Source organism: Mandrillus leucophaeus, unplaced genomic scaffold (genome assembly GCF_000951045.1).
Source record: "Mandrillus leucophaeus isolate KB7577 unplaced genomic scaffold, Mleu.le_1.0 Scaffold28, whole genome shotgun sequence".
Taxonomy (NCBI): domain Eukaryota; kingdom Metazoa; phylum Chordata; class Mammalia; order Primates; family Cercopithecidae; genus Mandrillus; species Mandrillus leucophaeus.
In genome coordinates, this window is record NW_012102920.1 from 2,352,228 (window position 1) to 2,353,247 (window position 1,020).

At 55.2% G+C, this 1,020-nt stretch overlaps 1 protein-coding gene across 2 annotated transcripts in view; it reads left to right on the forward strand.

Annotated features, from left to right (window-relative positions):
* The window catches only part of TRAF2 (TNF receptor-associated factor 2), a 46,533-nt gene that overhangs the window by 42,767 nt on the left and 2,746 nt on the right, over positions 1-1,020 (forward strand). For both annotated transcript variants that reach the window (XM_011985101.1, XM_011985102.1), the window contains one exon: positions 403-551. In XM_011985101.1, coding sequence (XP_011840491.1) covers positions 403-551 — 149 coding nt within the window. The remainder of the gene's footprint in view (positions 1-402; positions 552-1,020) is intronic.

The window sequence follows — 1,020 nt, forward strand, 5'->3', positions numbered from 1 at the left end:
TACGCCATTCTCCTGCCTCAGCCTCCCGAGTAGCAGGGACTACAGGCGCCCGCCACCACACCCGGCTAGTTTTTTGTATTTTTTTTTAGTAGAGACGGGGTTTCACCGTGTTAGCCAGGATAGTGTCGATCTCCTGACCTCGTGATCCGCCTGTCTCGGCCTCTCAAAGTGCTGGGATTACAGGCTTGAGCCACCGCGCCCGGCTACTTTTTTTTTTTAATGAAATTTATTTTCATTGGAAACTAACTGCATACTTTGAGAAAAAAAACTTCCTTTGCACCCCAGAACCTCAATGTTTCTTTGTGGGTGTTTTTGTCCCTGGGGGAGGGCAGCCAGACAGGAAGAGCGCTGCCCCACCCTTGCTGAGTGTCAGCTTACCAGGCGTCCCTCCTGCCTCCACAGCCTTCTACACCAGCAGGTACGGCTACAAGATGTGTCTGCGTATCTACCTGAACGGCGACGGCACCGGGCGAGGAACACACCTGTCCCTCTTCTTTGTGGTGATGAAGGGCCCGAATGACGCCCTGCTGCGGTGGCCCTTCAACCAGAAGGTGTGAGGCCGTCCCCACAGGCTTTGCTGAGGGCCGCACCTGAGATTCCCTCTGGGCAGTGCAGCTTCTGTGGTGCAGGGTTGTGCAGGACAGGGTGGCTTGGGCTCGCTGGACCAGGTGTCTGCAGCAGGCACGTCACCCTGTGGTGCTGTGTCACGCGGTGGAGAGCTCTGGCAGTTTCTGTCGTTTCCATGATTTCTGAGCACTGGTCCGTGACACAAGCAACTGGCTTCCTGACCTGTCAGATAAATATAAATATGACTAAGAAAAAGCACAAGGCCAGCCGGGCGCGGTGGCTCAAGCCTATAATCCCAGCACTTTGGGAGGCCGAGACGGGCAGATCACGAGGTCAGGAGATCAAGACCATCCTGGCCAACACGGTGAAATCCCGTCTCTACTAAAAAATACCAAAAAAACTAGCCAGGCGAGGTGGCGGGCGCCTGTAGTCCCAGCTACTCAGGAGGCTGAG